This window comes from Lathamus discolor, chromosome 2 (assembly GCF_037157495.1).
Source record: "Lathamus discolor isolate bLatDis1 chromosome 2, bLatDis1.hap1, whole genome shotgun sequence".
Taxonomy (NCBI): Eukaryota; Metazoa; Chordata; class Aves; order Psittaciformes; family Psittacidae; genus Lathamus; species Lathamus discolor.
This window is the reverse complement of record NC_088885.1, coordinates 38,470,987-38,486,171: the sequence shown is the minus strand read 5'-3', so window position 1 is coordinate 38,486,171 and position 15,185 is coordinate 38,470,987. Positions and strand designations below refer to the sequence as shown.

The 15,185-nt window shown below is 43.3% G+C and overlaps 1 protein-coding gene across 2 annotated transcripts in view; it reads left to right on the top strand.

Moving 5' to 3' along the window:
• The window catches only part of CUBN (cubilin), a 147,767-nt gene that overhangs the window by 45,668 nt on the left and 86,914 nt on the right, over positions 1 to 15,185 (top strand). For both annotated transcript variants that reach the window (XM_065666495.1, XM_065666493.1), the window contains one exon: positions 12,078 to 12,237. In XM_065666495.1, the coding sequence (XP_065522567.1) occupies positions 12,078 to 12,237 (160 nt within the window). The remainder of the gene's footprint in view (positions 1 to 12,077; positions 12,238 to 15,185) is intronic.

Genomic DNA, 15,185 nt, shown 5'->3' with positions numbered 1-15,185 from the left:
ACAATGAGAAGTCAGCTATGCATTGTGCTACTTATTTCCTTTTGTCCTTTGACCGTGGGATGCTTCTTGTGAGCCAGACTGCTGTTTGTAGCAGCTGCCTGGTATTACTCATGGTGAGCAGCATTCCCTCTCTGCAGAGAGCCTTGAGTTACTCTGACTCAATCTGACCTGGGCAGGGCAGGCATCTCTACTGCTTCAGCACATACAACTGTTTATACCTGTGTCAGGTAGGAAGGAAAATACCCTTTTCTTCTGACTTGGTGGCAGTTTTTTTCCCCTGTGCATAAATGCCAGAAACTGAGAAGGGGCAGTGTGGGAGGGAGGCAAAACTGGGTTTTTTATAATGTCAGTCTCCAGCATGAATCTCATATGAGCACTTTCTCAACAAATGAGCAGCATACAGTGTTTCATGGCCTGTCAGAAGATGTTGTCTGATTGCTAGTAATGCTCAAGGGATGTGCGACATTTTGGAAGGAGTTTTACAACAAAGTTTCAAGAATATGAGATGAATTGCTTCTGATAAAGACATACAGAAGTGGCAATGATGTAATACAAGGCATACCAAATAGCAGACTGTTTCTCAGTGATGCAGCACTAACTGTAATTAGATTGGATGGTCTTTATATTGTGTGCCTTGTCTTGGCTTAATAACCTAACATTAGTCTTTCTAGAGGAGCCATCAGGCTGTAGCAAGTGAGATATTGCAGACAATGACATAGAAATGTCATTCCTTCCTCTACATTCACCAGGTTGTTAGCTGAACAAGAATATATTTAACTCCCCATCTTTAATCATGAATTTGCTTCTTATTTAGTATGACAGAACATAATCTCCACAGAGGCAAAGCTTTTTTGTAAGTAAAAATGTCATGTCATTGCCCCAAAGATTAGAATCTTGCAGTAGGACTGGAATTTACTCCTTTCATATCCAAGAGAAATATAATTTGAAACCCACTTAATCTTTCTGTCCTTCAGTGACAATCTCCCTCTATGTTCTTCTGCTCACAAAGTTCAACTGTCCCTTGAAGTCCAGTCTGTTTAGCGTCTGCTTTTAATAAATACAAGGAAGAAGCATCTGCTTTTAATAAGGAAGACCTTGGCCAGCCTTTTGCAAGACGCCACCAGCCTGATAAGCAGATAATAAACTTGTGTCACACAGCAAGATAAATTTGAGAGCTCTCTGAGTCTCACCCCTTCTGTCTGTGCAGCACATTAATCTAGTGTCAAGGACAGAATTATCATTGGGTTCATGCAAAAGAACATCTTATGGGGGCACACAACTGCCTGATAACAACAGTAGCCTCCCTTCTGCTGCAGGGCAAGACTGAGTTCCTCTTTGAAATAAAGCACTTCCTTGCTTGGTTACTGCCAGTGTACTTAAGCAGTCCAGACTCTTTCAGCAATTAGGTTCAGAGTGGTCAAAATACTCTTGCACCCATATACGTGGAATATTATCTTATGAGTACAGTGATTAATATGACATCTGCTCCTGAGAACTGTTTCATTTCCTTCTGCTGGTAACAGGATATGTCCTTTTTTTTTTTTTTTTCCCTTTTTAAACCACAGTAGGATTCCAGGGATGTGCCATAATATCCTTTTTCTCCATCTGGGAATACTGCATTAGATAGTTGTTTCTTGCACTCAGCTGGTCATACTCTTTTTTTATTAGCTGATCATAGGGAAAAACAAAGCTTACCCTGTTTCTAGTTTTACTCCCTTTTGTACTTGTAATTAGTAAATATGTTTAAACCATATTAGGAGATTAACATTATTACATGTTATTTATGAGTGTGTCTTTTGAAATTGCTGCAGGAATTCTCCAAGCACAGAGTATAACTTTGCTTGTGGCCGTGCATTGATTTACAAAACATCACCGTTGGTCCATCACCCTGGGGAAGCAGATGATATATTAAATATACCCATCCAGGTTCTGCAGACCGACATCAAATTACAGCCGGCGGGCCAGACTGCAGTCATATCCATTAACCTATTACCATGCAAGCTGGCAGTATGCCAGCTTATCCTTGAATTCCTTCAGGGTTTTCTAGGCCTCCAAAAGAAGCCCTTCAGTGTAAGACTGTAAGGATAAAAGCGACAGTTCTTGTGTTTCTGTGGCCAACCTCACCATTGGTACACAAGGAAATCTTTGCTGTTGCACTGATTTCAGTAAGACATCTAGATGCTTAGAAGGAGAGTGTTGGTCCAAAAAGCTACCCACCCTAGGGAAGACTGGCTCAGGGCTCAGATTTTTGTTTCCCCAATTGCCTGCGTTGACAGAATCAAAGTACACTTTGGCTTTGATGTTTGAAAATTTACTTAAAGCAGGCTTACAATTGCACACAAAAAGTCCTGCCCCTCAAGACAGCTAAATTTGTCTGCAATGAAAGGGTTGCATGTTGCCTACATAAACCTCAAATGACAAGAAGCACGAGTGAAGGCAGCACAGACTTTGCTGTTACACATACAAAATGAGTCAGACCTTCATGGACTCAGCATTTTCCACACCCTGCCAGCTCAGAGCAATGTGACTTTGCTTGTACCTTCAGGAAAAAGCACGGTACAATGAAATGACTGTGAAATACTACCATATGATGGTAGTGTGAATGGCACTTGTTGGGGAATGGACTCATCTAAGTAGCAGCTGGATTCTTCTCCCCTCTGTTCTTCTGTATTCCAAATTTTGCTGGAAAGCCTGTCTGTGCAATGAAGTGGCTTATCCCATTCAGCCCAGGCATCGCAATACAAAATTACATGGTGGCTGGAGAAACCCAGTCTGAATTGGTCAAAGCTTCTCATCATCAAAGGGAAGTCCCCAGATGACTCAGAAAAAAAACACATGTAATTTTAAGGAAGGTCTTGTCCTTCCTCTCCCCATGTTCCCATGATTTTCTGAAAGCCTAAGAGTCAGGAATATTCCCCTTTTCTCCCATCTTCTTTTGTCAAGACCAAGCTTTACCTCTCCTTAGTTACCATGGTTATGTATGATGTAAATTCTTTCACATGAGGGGATTCCCAGAGAGGATCCTGCCCCATCTGGCCTCTGGTGCTTGCTCCAGCAGTTCATCTCATCCGGGTCGGCGAAGCATGTGAGGAGCAGCACTCAGCCCTGCACCTAAGTCAGCAGCACTGCAAACTGCTCAGACCTCCCTGCCCTTTTCAGACTATGAGCACCTTCTCCATTGCCCTGACTGCTGTGTCCATAGGCACAGCTCCATCTCTTTGTAAGGAGCTTTTCCCGCAGTAGCAGCCTTCTGCTGAAGAATAAGTTTGGAAATATTATTGTCCCAAGCTGAAAAGCAGTCCTGCTCCCTTCACCACGAGTAGCTTCTCACTGTGAAGGAACCACCTGAGTTTCTGAGGCGTTGACGCAAGCAGGCTCTTTATCAAAATAGCCACAGCCTTGTGACAAGGCAGGTGTGCTCTCATTGCCACAAAGCTGTGGATCCCCAGGCAGCCCCTTGGTCAGCAAAGGCAGGAGAGACACTTCATGGACAATTTGAATGCTGGCCTTGACACAAAACCTCTGCCTGCAGCTCAGAAGAGGCACAGAGTCAGGAATAGAAAGACTGGGCACAGTCTGGGTTTGCCCCAGGCAATGTGGCCATGATTTGAGGTCAAAGCACCCACAGTGGTTAGCAGAGAAGCAGGCTTTTTGGACGCACTCCTACACTGGACTGCCTTGTTTTCAACTCAGTCTGCTCTGTCTGGCATGCATGCAGGAAACTCCAGGACTGCCCCATTGCAGGTGGCTGAGACCTTCTCCATCCAGACAGCATGGCAGTTAGGTGAAGGTGCTCTCCTTGTACAGGCTTCAGGATTTAAAATATCATGCTCAACAAATAAGGTTTTCAGCACAGGTCTTGGGTTTGACAAACAAGGTGGATGTCTCCTAGGCATTCCTTTCTTAACCAGCAGTTGTTCTCTCCTTCTGTATCAAAAACAATCTTAAGATTTCACCCAAAGATACACCCCTGCATTTCTTACATTGTTATAATAACCCCAGAGCCTTGCGAAAGAAAATTATTATTTTTATATCATTTGCAGAAATAAGCCTTTCCTAAAAAGACAGCAATGAGCAGATTTGCCTGTGGTTAGAGTCATAGAATCATAGAATGGTTAGGGTTGGAAACGACCTTAAGATCATCCAGTTCCAGTCCCCCTACCATGGGCAGGGACATCTCACACTAAACCATCCCACCCAAGGCTCTGTCCAGCCTGGCCTTGAACACCGCCACGGATGAAGCATTCACAACCTCCCTGGGCAACCCATTCCAGTGCCTCACCACCCTCACAGTAAAGAACTTCTTCGTTATATCCAATCTAAACTTCCCCTGTTTAAGTTTTAACCTGTTACCCCTTGTCTTGCCACTACAGCCCCTAAAAACCTCTTGTCTTCTTTGAGCAGATACCGAATGTTAATGTATGAGATGAAAAATTCTTTTAAAAAATATCACTGCAGTCCAGTGTGGAATTTAACAGTGCTTGAAACTTTCAAAGGCCTCTGAGTGTTTCAGGCTCAGGTTATGAGCCAAAACATAGACTCAGATGCAACTCTTACTATTAGAAAACTAGACATTTATGTGTTTCCATATGTTGGATAAATCCCAGTGAGATTAACTAGTGCGCTTATGTGTAGTGATGCACAATATCAAACTCCATTGTACTGTAGAATAAAATGGTTGCATAATGAAAGCATGTCATTGTGTGGAGACAAGAAAGTTACGTACAGTGGTCAGAGCAAGGAGTTTTATGAAAGGTCATCTGGGGCATAAACATATTTAAATAATCGTATTAAAGCATTATTTAGACTGAGTTCTTAAGGAGGGCTTTTTACTAGTGGCAATTGCAAATACTTCTCATCACAGAAGCACAAACATAATCTTATTGTATTCTCCTGTTTGTGCAGACATAACAAGGCTCTAGAGAGTAAGTCAGAGTCTTAAGCTGCTTTTGTTTCTATGAAGAGTGTGTCTCTGTGGTGCTAAACTAGCGTAATGTGCCACATCCTGGAGTTTTGGTTTGTTGGTTTTTTTCCTCTGGCTGACAGACCTGCAGGTTTCTAAGCTTGCATTCTAGTTCTTCTAGAAGGAAATGTGTTGCTTAGAAATGGTTTATTTTTATTTGTGTTAATTCTTGCTGCAGTGATTAATGGTGATCTCACTTTGGAGTGCATTCTGTTATTCGGATGATGGTTGTATTGTCTGGGTTTTGCTTCATTTTTGTTTTCTTGTAACATATTTGTTGCGATGACATAAAAATTTCCTTTCCAAAACCTGACCCATTCAGGAAGAGCTGCTCAGATACTGGTAATCACTGCCTCTAGAGCTTAGATCAATCAAAACAATCCCGTATCAAGTTTCCCGCTTTCCATTAGAGGAAAGAGATATTTGTGTGTGTCAGAACAGCTCTCCGAGGATGTCCTAGAGGCTCCAGCAATGGGTGGGACACTCACAGATATGCCGGACCAATCCAGGCACAACCTCCTTTTCTGAGTTTTGCAAATAGAGCCCAGTGTATGTGTTATGCCTAACTAATGTATGTAAGCAGCTTTCTTCTCAGAGCAGGTTAGGCTGTGGTTTTTTCCCTTGTAATGATTTTCCTGATGAAAAATTCATTTTCATTGAAATAAAGTTCTCCAGGAGAAAATTGAAATCTTGCCTTAAGAAATTAAAAAAAATAAAAATAAAAATAAATCAGTTTTCTGACAGGAAAACGGAACAGATAGAGTCCTACTACCTGGAAGGCTCCTGCCATTCTCACTTTGCAAGAAAGAATAAGCTTGACAAGGTGCTCAGCTGGAAAAATGGCCCTGTTTCAAGTATGCCCAAATGGAACACATTCAAAGTTTCTTTCCTCCCATTTGCTTGAGAGTAATTTCTTTCCACACAGCAGAAACTCCATTTTCCATATGCTCAGTCCTTGAGCCCTTGCTCCAGTTCTGGCAATGAGCTTCTCTGTGGCACAGATCATGCTGCTTTGCTTTTCTCCTCCAAAGAGACGTGAGAAGCTGTGGCCTCCAGAGCACCATAACGGGTGTCAATGGCATATTTCCAGGCTGAAGAGTCAGAAGAGCCAAAATGTAATACTGGTGACCATGGTGTCTCCTCTGGGATTGCTGCCCAAGGCGAGCCCTTGCTGCAGCCTTGGCTAGCCCTGCTGTTTCAGCCACACTCCAATGTACAGCAGATGTTCTTCAGCTGCCGCTTTGCTGGAGGGCAGTCCCACAGCTTGATTCATTCCTTAGAGAGATAGTACCTCCCCTTCTGACCTTCTGCGTCAGCCTGTACGCTTGCTCCTAGGCAGCCTGATAAGGAGTTTCTTGTAACAGTTATTGAGCCCATGCCTAATAATTCATCTGAATGTACCACATCCCCTCCTGGGCCCAGTGCCGGTCTGCAGCCTGATGAAAAGGAGAGCTCTGGATGCTGATGGGTAATTGGTTCAGTTAGAGAGGAGTCTAAGGATCTGATCATGTGCTGCAGCTGTTTGCATAGTTTGTCTGTTAGATTGTCTGCCAAAATGATTACGGAGCCCTTGGATTTTATGATGGAGGCCAAAAGATCTGAACAAATAAATAAATTACGAAACAAATATCCACGCAGAAGGGGAGCAAGCGCTTTCTTCACAATGAGGAGCTGGGACAGAGCCCAGTCCTGGGTTTCTAGAGTCTTATGGGACTGGAGTGGCTAATAAATTGTTCCAAAATTCAATTGTCTTGCACAGTCCAAGGGAGTACCTTGCCTCATATAGCTTGGGGAAGAATCCTTCCTTGATTTGCAACAGTTTAGGATAGCACAGATGACAAAGCAGGCACTTAGATGAGAAACATTATCTCAGAGATCAGAAGAGAAACTCTGTCTCGTGAGATCTGTGTTCAGCTTCAGTTTCACTTGCCAGAATTTGTGTGAGAGCAAAACGTGGTTTGAGAAGTTCAGAATGCCCTGTGAAAACACACAGCTGCTCCCTTCATTTAGAAATGAAAGACAGCTCAAAAAACACCACAGTAATTCTAGTGGTCGCGGTTCTGCCTCCCTCAATGAGTTACAGCTGGCCAGGCACTCGAATTTCCTGCGAAGATCTGCTCTGAACCCAGACCCACGGGCCAGCGCCACATGAAGGGATTGCCATAGTAACCACTCTTTGTGTCTTGCAAAACTGACCAACTGTTTCAAGGGGAAATTACATAGAAATGTGACATTTGCAGTCGTAGATAAATTTAACATTCCCTTGATGAATCAAAGTTGCAGGAGACTCGTGAAGGTTGGGGTTTCTGTTTGTTTGGATTTGAAAGTTTCTGCGTATGAATTGGTCCATAGCTCTTTAGAATGGTTTTTAATTTGTCATCACTAAAGCTAATGGCTGGTCGTTGAATATGAGTCTTAACACAGTTTTTACTTCTATTCAGAGCACAGATTCGTGGTCTCCACATTGATTCATTCTTCACCATTCATATTTTTCTGGTGTAAGGTTTCCATAGCTTGAAGCCACAGAAATATGAGTAGTATATACCACAGAGCTGTCAAAGGAAATATTATTTAAAAATCTAATTGGATCTGACTTGATTTAATTTTGCTGAACTTAAGCCATAAAAGAATGCGTAAAGCTCTCAGCCTGTCTTGGAGGAAGGTCATAACTGTAATGTTGGGCATGGATCAGCTCATCTGTCTGTCAGGTGGTCCTTCAAGCGTTACATTTGGAAAGAATACAGGTGGATGTTCAACTTCTTAACATCTGTTCTTTATGACAATTTCATATCTGTTATCAAATACATCTGATCAGAGCTTTGCAAGAACTCAGCAGTGTGTCTGTAATCAGAAACTTTCAAGCTTTTCCAGTTTCCCCTAGAGAAATCATACCAAAAGGAGTGATAGTTCTCAAGTTCCAATACACTTCTCATGCTCTGAGCCTTTGGTTGTATTAGAGGATTGAAAACCTTAAAGATTCATGGTCACCAGCCATAAAATAGACAGTGAAATATTTCTGCAATTTGCCCCTAACTTCTGGCTGAACTACATTCAGTTCATTTTTTATTCAAAAAAGACATTCAAACTAGACTATCTGCTTGAGGATTTGAAACCTTTTGTGTAGAGTTCTTGCCCCCAACTATGTCTTAAATCAACAAGATGATTTCTGAAGGTTCTGCAAGACCAGGATCTCAAACAGAAAAGATGAGAGTTTTATTACTCATTTCCATATGTGGGTTTGCTAGAAAACGTGCGAAAATTAGTAGCTAGCATGGTTAATCATTATTTACTGTAATATCATACTTCCATACTATGGGTGTTGAGTGTAAGAGAATTTTTAGTGGAACCAGAGATATTTGGAGAAGAGATTTGAACGGAGAGCAAAGACAAGCAAACCTTAGCTGTTTCTCTAGAGACTGTAGTTTTGATTCTTCGCATGGAGAGAACTTTATGGTGATGGCTTCAGAACAAAAAAAAAAAAAAAGTTGTTGTTGGAATTCTGGAAGAAAGCATGCCAAAAAAATCACAATGCGAATGTTCAGACATAGCGTTTGTGCTGGAATTTGCGTTAGGAAGATGTGATCTGGGAGACAGAAGGTCGGATGAACTGTGGCAAAGTGATAAAAAAGACATGAAGGTTGCCGTTTCACTAAATTTTAAGAATTATAGTAATGGAAATCAACATAATAAAGAACTTCTAACTTTACAAAAGCTAGCAAACTGATACTATAAATCAAAGGCAATTTAGCTAAAATGTCTTATTTTTACCAGCTTTGCAAAAATTGTACTCCTCACCCCTGAAAAATGACACTGAACAGTGGGATATTTAGAATCATAGAATAGTTAGGGTTGGAAAGGACCTCAAGATCATCTAGTTCCAACCCCCCTGCCATGGGCAGGGACACCTCACAATAAACCATCCCACACAAGGCTTCATCCAGCCTGGCCTTGAACACTGCCAGGGATAGAGCACTCACAACCTCCCTGGGCAACCCATTCCAGTGCCTCACCACCCTAACAGGAAAGAATTTCCTCCTTATATCCAATCTAAACTTCCCCTCTTTAAGTTTTAACCCATTACCCCTTGTCCTGTCACTACAGTCCCTGATGAAGAGTCCCTCCCCAGCATCCCTATAGGCCCCCTTCAGGTACTGGAAGGCTGCTATGAGGTCTCCACGCAGCCTTCTCCTCTCCAGGCTGAACAGCCCCAACTTTCTCAGCCTACCTTCATACGGGAGGTGCTCCAGTCCCCTGATCATCCTCGTGGCCCTCCTCTGGACTTGTTCCAGCAGTTCCATGTCCTTTTTATGTTGAGAACACCACAACTGCACACAATACTCTGAGTGAGGTGTCACAAGAGCAGAGTAGAGGAGCAGGATCACCTCCTTCAACCTGCTGGTCACACTCCTTTTGATGCAGCCCAGGATACAGTTGGCTTTCTGGGCTGCAAGTGCACACTTAAGCCAGCTCACGTTCATCTTCTGATCGACCAGCACCCCCAAGTCCTTCTCTGCAGGGCCGCTCTGAATCTCTTCTCTGCCCAACCTGTTACTGTGCCTGGGATTGCTCCGACCCAGGTGTAGGACCTTGCACTTGTCATGGTTGAACTTCGTAAGGTTGGCATCAGCCCACCTCACAAGCGTGTTGAGGTCCCTCTGGATGGCATCCCTTCCCTCCAGCATATCAACCGAACCACACAGCTTGGTGTCATCGGCAAACTTGCTGAGGGCGCACTCAATCCCACTGTCCATGTCAGCGATGAAGATGTTAAACAAGACCGGTCCCAACACCGATCCTTGAGGGACACCACTCGTTACTGATCTCCAGCCGAACATTGAACCATTGACCATAACTCTTTGTGTGCGGCCATCCAACCAGTTCTTTATCCACCGAGTGGTCCATCCATCAAATTGATGTCTCTCCAATTTAGAGACAAGGATGTTGTGTGTGACAGTGTCAAATGCTTTGCACAAGTCCAGGTAGATGACATCAACTGCTCTACCCCTGTCCATCAGTTCCGTAGCCCCATCATAGAAGGCCACCAGATTGGTCAGGCAGGATTTCCCCTTAGTGAAGCCATGCTGGCTGTCACCAAGCACCTTGCTGTTTTTCATGTGCCTTAGCATGCCTTCCAGGAGAATGTGCTCCAAGATTTTACCAGGCACAGAGGTGAGACTGGCTGGTCTGTAATTCCCCTGGTCATCCATTTTCCCCTTCTTGAAAATGGGGGTTATATTTCCCTTTTTCCAGTCATCGGGAACTTCACCTGACTGCCATGATTTTTCAAATATGATGGCCAGTGGCTTAGCAACTTCATTTGTCAGCTCCTTCAGGACCAGTGCATGGATTCCATCAGGTCCCACGGACTTGTGCACGTTCAGATTTTTAAGATGGTCTCGAACCAGATCCTCTGCTACAGTGGGCCCAAGGTCTTCATTCTCACAGTCCCTGCGTCTGCCTTCTAAGACTTGGGTTTTGTGGTCAGAGCTTTTGCCAGTGAAGACTGAGGCAAAGAAGTCATTCAGAACCTCAGCCTTCTCCAAATCCTGTGTAGCCAGTTCTCCTGAGAGCTTCCTCAGGGGGCCTATGTTGTCCTTGGTCTGTTTTTTATTTGCTACATACCTGTAGAATCCCTTCTTGTTATCCTTAACATCCCTGGCCAAGTTTAATTCTAACTGGGCCTTAGCATTCCTAACCTGGTCCCTAGCTTCCTGGACAACATCCCTGTACTCTACCCAGGCCGCCTGTCCTTGCTTCCACTTTTTATAAGCCTCTTTTTTCCTTTGGATTTTCCTCAGCATCTCCTTATCCGTCCATGGAGGTCTCCTGGCCCTCCTGCCGCACTTCCTTCTAGTTGGCATGCAACACTCCTAAGCTTGTAGCAGGTGATCCTTGAATATCATCCAAGAGTCTTGGGCCCCCCTGCCCTCCAGGGCTGTATCCTATGGAACCTTACTAAGCAGGTTCCTGAAGAGACCAAAGTCTGCTCTTTTGAAATCCAGGGCAGTGAGCTTGCTGCATGCTCTTCTCACTGTCCTGGGGATCTCAAATTCGACCATTTGGTGAGGAACATTGATGTGGATTCAGTGTGATTTACTGGATTTGGACAAAGTCACAAAATTAGAATCTGAAAAGTCCTTTAAACCTGTTTCGGGACAACTAATGTAAAGAGGCTTAAAAAGCTCTAAGCATTCACTATCACCCTATCAAAACATGTATTAAATGTTTTAATTTAAATGTGTAATATTACTAGCCTCAGAAGTCATATACTAGGAACACTAAGGAATACTTAGTCAATACTTAGGAATATTTCCTTAGCATTTTTGGGGGGTTTCTTTTTGTTTCATTGGGGCTTTTTAGATCAGTGATGTTTTAAGAGTGGGATGGGCGATTTCTTGTCTGTATTTGGGGAACAGAAAGATTTTCAGGCTGCCAACACACTGTCTGTCAAAATGCCATCACATAGAATATGATTAGGTGATCAAACAAAGTGTTTCTAAGTACAAAAGTTCAGAACGCAGGTCTCAGTCCAAAGCAGGATAAGGTCATGAAATAATAAATAAACACCTGTGAAGTTTGCCTTGTGGTTTTTGAGGCTTTACTATGGTTTTGGGTTTCAGTTTGTCACTACTCTGGGAGGCCCTGGTGATGCTGACTGCTTGGTTTTCTCTATCACAAGCTCAATCAGTCCTGAAATCATCCGAGTGCAGTCTTGAAGAAATGGAGATGTAAATAGAGCTGTCACCAAGGGGTTTGGAGGCACTATCAGGATCAGTGCATGGTCAAATCAGGCTGGTGACATCCTCCTTTTCTTTCTATTTCGGTTCATTGCCATTTGCCCTTTATCTTCTTCCCCAACAACACCCAATACACACCAAAACAGAAACAGCAAGACCTTCCTACTGGACACAGTGTGCAGCCAGGTTTAAAGACATATCGCAATTATATTTGCTCATCATTTCCTACAAATCTTTCCATGCTCCCAGAGCTCATATTGCTGTGCAAAGGTGGCCAGTGTGAGAAGTCTTACTGCTTTTTATTTGGCATCCTGCACAAGACATTTAGAGTTGGGAGCTGCTCTTTACTTACTCATACATTTTTTGCTTCATTTCAGCTCTATGATGGGCCTGATCTACAATCCAACCTGATAGGCACTTTTTGTGGACAATCTCTTCCTCTGGCAGGGAGCACTACAGGGACCAGCCTTCATGTGGAGTTTTATTCGGATGGACTGAATGCTAGAAGTGGGTTCCAAATGCTGTGGAATGTTAATGGTAAGTTAGCCAGGTTTCCTCTGGGAAGATATGTTTCCTTCTTCCCTGTTTGTGTAATGGAGTCACAGCTTATGCCACCTTATGCCATCTAAGTAGAAATAACCCATTACAGCTCTAAAAACATTGCATTTCCTCATAATTTCTGACATACTTTCCCAGTGGATGTTTCTGCACATGCACACCTTCAATATCACCTAATCAGGGACTGAAAGCTGTAAGTGAAATATACTTTCATTTGCGGGAGTAGGCACAGGGATGAGTTGCATCTGCATAATTTCTGTGCTGAACAGGAGATATGTGCTATTACAGGGGAACCGTGGGGTACGTGGGCTTTCTAATGGGAAACACTGAGCCCTCAGTTTGCCCCATTCCTATAGACTTGTGTTTTCTGTGCAGGCTTCTCTTTAGTTTTATTTAGTGGTGCTTGCTTTCTTGGGTAGTGCATTCACTTCCAGCTGCCCCTCACCCCTCTTCTCTGCATGAAATAACACTGGCCAGGGCTTGGGTATTTTTCTCTTGTTCTTGTATGCCACAAACACCATCGTGGGCCTTATTAAATAGGCAAGCATGCGTGCTAATTATAAACAAATCTGTTAATGACTGTACAATTGCAAACTATGTTTTCAGTTTCTACATAAGTGAGGCTACAAATGCAACTTTTTCACTCTGCTTATTTAACAGCAATATTGGGCTGTAACAAGATTAAATAGTGTGCCATTGTACATCCCATCAAATAGGATCCAACCTTGAAAATAATTAAATCGCCACAGTTGCCCTGTCTGCCTAATCACTTCACACCATTCAGCTTTGGCAGCATTGTAAAGCAGCTGAAATCAGCTGCAGAGGCCCCACTGTGGGTTGCTGAGGTGTATGGCATGCTGTATGTTGTTTGAATAGGAGCTCCTCCATGCTGCCACAGACCGCTGGCATTTGTGGGCTCCCAAAGGGCTCTCATTGGCTAGACAGGGGTGTTTTGCATTCAGTGGAGGTCAAGGAGCATTTCTGGGCAAAGGAGGGACATACGAGGGAGGAGTGAGATGTGTGGCAGGAGCCAGCAGGGGAAGTGCTGCAGCACAAAGGTACATTCTTGTGCTTCGAGGTGATGTCATTCTGGGACTGCACAAAAGAAGAAAAAGTGGAGGCTTTTATGCACAGCCAGATGACATCAGCTCCATACAGTAGCCATGGTGCTGGGCTGACTTGCTTTTCTAAAGCTCCCAAAGCTTTCCAGAATCTGTCTGCATGGTAAGCAATCTTGTGCTTTCCCACCACGTCCCCTTCTAAACATTTCCCAGACTCTCCAGCCCTCTCCCACCCCCCTGTACTCTTTTTCTGCACTGACACATTCACTTCTCTGTCAGACAGCACTGCCCCTCTGCTAAGTCCTGGACTTTAAACTGTGGCCTGACCCTGCACAGGGCTCAGGCTGCTAATGCAGGGCTGTGTCTAAGCAGCAGAGCAGTATCTGTGGGTTTAGATAGGCCTGGCTCCTAGGGAGTGTCATTGCTGGTTCTGAACATCACAGCTGTGACTCACTATAGCCTGTAATATAAGTGCAAGTTCTTCCAGAGCTGACTATGGTTGTCTTTTTGTTCATTGCAGGCACCTCCTTTTTTTGTCAGTCTGTGTAATGTCCAGATAGGTATTCCACTTGCCCTTGATGGCTGAATTGTCTGGGTATATACCGTTGCCCTACCCTGGGTAAAATCAGATATTTTCCTGTGGTAAGGGCGCTATATTTGCTTCTCCCTTCTGAAAATCTTTCAAATGCACAAAAAAAACCTCATTGGAGAAAGTCTCCTTGTCTAGGGGAACTCATCAAGAGAGGCAGCCTTTGAGTTGGGTATTTCTTAGGCAAATCCCCAAGAGAATCTAAAACTGTATCTGGTAACATCTCACCTGACAAGAAAATAGCAAGGCTATAAATATTGCTGAGAGAGGAGCTTTTACTTCTGCTCAAGTGACAAATGTGCGCTCTAGAGTTCAAGCTGCTGTGAACTATTTTTTAGGCTGTCCATGTGCTGGCAATGGTGAAGCATCTATGAGATATATATCAAGGACATTCACATGCTTTCATGATAAAAGAGAGCAGCACTTACATTTGCCACTCTGTGCCTGATACTATGTTAACTTCAGACACTCTTTCTGGCAGCTCTGCTTGTAGTTACAGGCTGATTAAAAAAAGCCAAAAGCTTACTTCATTGATAAGTAACGTGAGGAGCCCTTCCTGCCACATGTGACACAAATTTGAAGTGTTTTGATTTGAAATATTTGCATCTGATCTTTCCAGTTGCTGGGCCACTATTTTTCAGTTGCTGAATTGCTGATCTGGGTTGCTGAAGGAAATCCAGTCTTTAGGCTTTCACAAAAATAGAATTAGTAACTGATTTTAGGAAAACACTGTTATTTATGATTAAAAGTGTCCTATATAATTTAAATTGGATGGAAAGCTGTAGTGTATAGGATTCAGCTTAAACATGGTTGTGGTTCTGAAATAACACTGTTCATCTGAGGTAAAGTACTTTCATTGATGAGGCTGTGGTTTGGCTAAATCACTAATGTTTTCTTCTGCAGCCAAGGCCTCGGTAGGATTATTCACCAGAGGAAAGCCTGAATCTGCAAGGTGCCCATTACACTTCTGCTGTTTATCAAGAAGCCTCATATAGGCAAATGCATTTGGGGGCATATATTGGCCCTTTGAGAAAGAACAAACTCTTGGTAACAGTCTGGATGCTGCAGGAGGCAGCACACCAAGTGAATTGCTTGCCTTGAAAAAAATAAAAAAAAAAAAAAATCAGGAGGCCAAAAGGACAAAGGTCTCTCAGTGCAAAATTACACCAGTGACAACTGCCACTATCTGAGAAGACACATATTTCCTAGACCCGTCACTTACCTTATTAAGCAATGCGTGTGTGGGAGCTGACTGCTTTATATATACATCTGCATGT